Source organism: Tigriopus californicus, chromosome 4 (genome assembly GCF_007210705.1).
Source record: "Tigriopus californicus strain San Diego chromosome 4, Tcal_SD_v2.1, whole genome shotgun sequence".
NCBI lineage: Eukaryota > Metazoa > Arthropoda > Copepoda > Harpacticoida > Harpacticidae > Tigriopus > Tigriopus californicus.
Genome location: NC_081443.1, coordinates 11512577 through 11516105, shown reverse-complemented (window position 1 = coordinate 11516105; position 3529 = coordinate 11512577). Strand labels below are relative to the sequence as shown.

The 3529-nt window shown below is 45.8% G+C and overlaps 1 protein-coding gene across 1 annotated transcript; it reads right to left on the bottom strand.

Moving 5' to 3' along the window:
• Positions 1-528: 528 nt before the first annotated feature.
• LOC131879600 (FMRFamide receptor-like) lies at positions 529-2811 on the bottom strand. Its single transcript, XM_059225959.1, has one exon. It carries the CDS (start codon positions 2731-2733, stop codon positions 1186-1188), a length of 1548 nt encoding a protein of 515 aa, XP_059081942.1. The 5' UTR covers positions 2734-2811; the 3' UTR covers positions 529-1185.
• Positions 2812-3529: the final 718 nt, after the last annotated feature.

Here is a 3529-nt window from a genome sequence, read left to right as displayed (position 1 = left end):
TGTCATGCATGACGATTAAGCAACTTTTCTTCTTACTGTCACGCAAAGCGCCGAAACAAGTTCCATCAAACTAACGTGTTCTTCTTGGTTTTGGTCTGGTTTGACGTCTGCAGAGCTTTTTAGAATCAAAATCAACCTGAAGTGTGATATTCATTGCATGAATTGAGAGCTCTATGAAACTTTGGTGGAGAATGTTTCCATGCTTTGTCGAGACTTCTTACCAAACTTGGCTACCTACAACGTTCAAAACCGTGGGAAGTCTCGACTCCGCGGTTGATAAGAAAGAATGTCTCTCGAGCCCTCAGTTGGTCTTCCTTTGGGTTGACGGCTGTCTTAGACACGAAGAGGTATGTTTTGTCCTCCCTACCATAACTGCACAAAATGTTGAACTTTTTTTTACTCCACACAATTTGGTTCATTCCTGCTTTTGAATGTCGTCGCAATCTGGACTCGTCTCCAGGTCCGCAAAATAAATCGAGTTTGAGAGTCGCCTTCAAAGACTGTTGTTCTGAGGTAACATGCAAAATGTGGATTGCCATCAAGCGGCAGGGGTTTATTCACGGAATGAGTGGAACCATACGACGAGTAAACGGCTAGACTCTTACATTACACATGACTGACACTTTCTAGCCATTGGTTGTGGCTCCAAATTCCAATTGGGGAGATCATCACAGTCATTCAGTATCGGAGGTGCTCTATGGACTAGGACAAATAAAAGTAAGAGAGGTTGGGATCACAGAGGTCTTCTCGTCTAATGATTCATCACTTTGGAGTATTGACACTGCTTTAATTTGTCGGAGGGGTCGAGGACATCACACAAAGAGGAAATGCAGGCAGGCCACATTTGAGTAGGATGTGGAAGCATTCGGGTGGGCATTGTTCACTTGTCGTGGTCGTGAGCTCGATCTGAGTGTGTATCTAAGTAAGACTGAATAACTTTAAGCCCGGATAAGATGGCCCAACTCCCAGGATCCAATTTGACGTGGTGTCATGTATCAGTGAAGAGTGAGGAATGCTCAATCCTCGACATTCATTCAAAACGGGAGTGTCTCTGAAGCTTTTCAGATTCTTCCCTCCAACTCGAGCCATTCATCAATGAGGAGAAAGACTGGTCCGGGAATGTTTTCTTGTTGGCCGTAAGTCTGTCTGGTAATGGTTTGCCGCAAGCTCTTTTTGTCCCTATCCTCAAACCATGACATGAGAATAGCTGGCAGAGCTGGGTCGTGGGGTTCTGACCTTTCTCGAGCTGCCTCTTCGCGAGTCAGTATCTTGACAGGAGAATGAGGAATTGAGACGAAGAGCGCTCGAGTGATTACTGGACGAGGTGCTCCCATTGTTCTGATTATTATGCAAATCCTTGGCGAAGTCGGTTAACTCCATAGCATGAGACTTTGTCCTGCCAGAGAGCTGATGATGATGATGGTGCCGTCCTAAAGGCGATGCATTGCTTGTGAGCAACATCTTGGAGGCAGGTTGAGAATTGCACGAATATAAAGGGCTCAGCGAGGTACAAGGGGTCAGGTTGCTCTTGGCTCTGACGTGACAAGGTGGAGGCTCTACCATGGTGGTGCTTCGCATGGACCCCGATTCGTACTGATTGCGTCGGAAGTCGCGGCACGTTCGCATCTGTTGAATGTGAGGCTTCTTCCCGCAAAAGATTTGGAGGAATATGGTCTTGAACTTGTTGCCGAAAATGCAATAGATCAGGATGTTCACTGAGGAGTTAATGGTAACCAGAAGGTTCGACACTTGAATGACCTGTGGGTTGGGCTTATGGAAGAGCTCAATGATGTTGAGGATGAGCGGTAGAATGTTGCAGATGAAGAAAATGAACACCACAACTAAGAGCATTACAGCCAAATTGTGCTCTTTCTTCTCCTGATTTGACAAGATCGACCGTGTCACATTGGCCTTGCGGATTTCCAAGAAAATCATCAAATTGAGGACGGCCAATGAGACGAATGGAATGATGTACATGAACACCAAATACATCCACGAAATATACAACTTAATGTAGAGTGCACTCTTGCGGAAATCTGTCACCGCAATAACGGTCCGATTTTCGCCAAAGTCCTCCAAATATTGGGTTTCCCAAGTGACTTCAAAGAACCGAGGAATGTTGTAGATTACCGCAAAGACGGTGAAAAAGAACACTGACAACTTGGCTCGGCCGTTTGTACAGATTGCCCTGGCCTTCAAAGGCCAACACACAACCAAATATCGCTCAATCGTCACACTCAAGGTGAGATTGATTGAACCCGTTTGGGCCACCATTCCCACGGGATACACCACACTCAAGATGTATGGGTAGATCTCCCAGTAATAAAACTGGAATATGGGACTCCCTGTGTGCCGGAACACTGTGAAGCTGAACATGAAGAGACTGGTAATTATGAGAATTGAGTCAAATGCCACCAAACCAATGAGAATTGTGTTAATGGAGCTCTTCATTTGTGGCCGGCTCAAGATGATAATTGAGATGATATTTCCAAAGAGACCACCCATGCCCACGCAACAGAGCAGCACTCCATGGACAATAAACTCGAATGACACAGGGAAGCTCCACTTTAAAGTCTGTTCGGGGTCTCCATCTTCACCAGTTGCAGCGTGTCTAGCAGCAAATATGTTGTCATCGTTTAAAGGTGCGTTCAATAACAGCGCTGACAGATTGGACGTGAAATTTTCGCCCAAAAGGTCCATAATATCCATCCTGTTTGAGCCGAAGGTGGACATTGTGGATCTGATCAGGCTAGAAAATAGCTCGCGATCCTTCAGTGGGATATGTCGGCAGCACCAATCATTAAATCACATTTGTTACAATAGACCAGATTGACAGATTTCAGAGTTTCTGTGGAGGGGGCCCGCAAACTTCAACTGAAGGCCATCCTCGGGCCCTCAATGAAGCGCAAGTGTGCAGGAGCAAGAGAGAGAGAAATGCGCCTCTCCTTCTCGTTCTCTCGCCCGTCCTTTACCCTGCAGAACGTCTTACTGACAAAAGAAGGGCGAACGAACGGAAAAGAAGGAAGGAGGTCTTTGAGTGGCGCGAGTGGTAAAAACCAAGGCTGGCACTTCCGAACCAAAGACCAAGACGACATATGTCGGGTCATCATAACGCCGTGGGATATGACGATCAGCAAAAGCTCTTGGAGCGACGCCAAAGGATGTTTCAGGATACGGGACCTTGATAGCTACTACACGTATGCTATTGAAACAAAACGATCAAAGATTGGAGAAACTTGACTCAGGCGCTCAATCCAGTTTCATTTGGCAGACAAAAATGGAGATCACTTTCGAGCCTATTGTTTGGAACCTTTTTGGATGGGATAGAAGGCTGTCAATGCATTCACGTTTCTTGTGGACGAAGGGGTTTGGAAGTTTCTTTTTTCATTCAGAGATGTGTTTGAGCTAGATGATGAGAGGATAAGTTTGAATCAATATCTTTCTGAGGAAACAGATGCACGCCTGGAAAGACTGTCGGGCAAAGTTTTACAGATTAAGGCCAGGAAAACAGCCTTCTCTTATCCAAGAT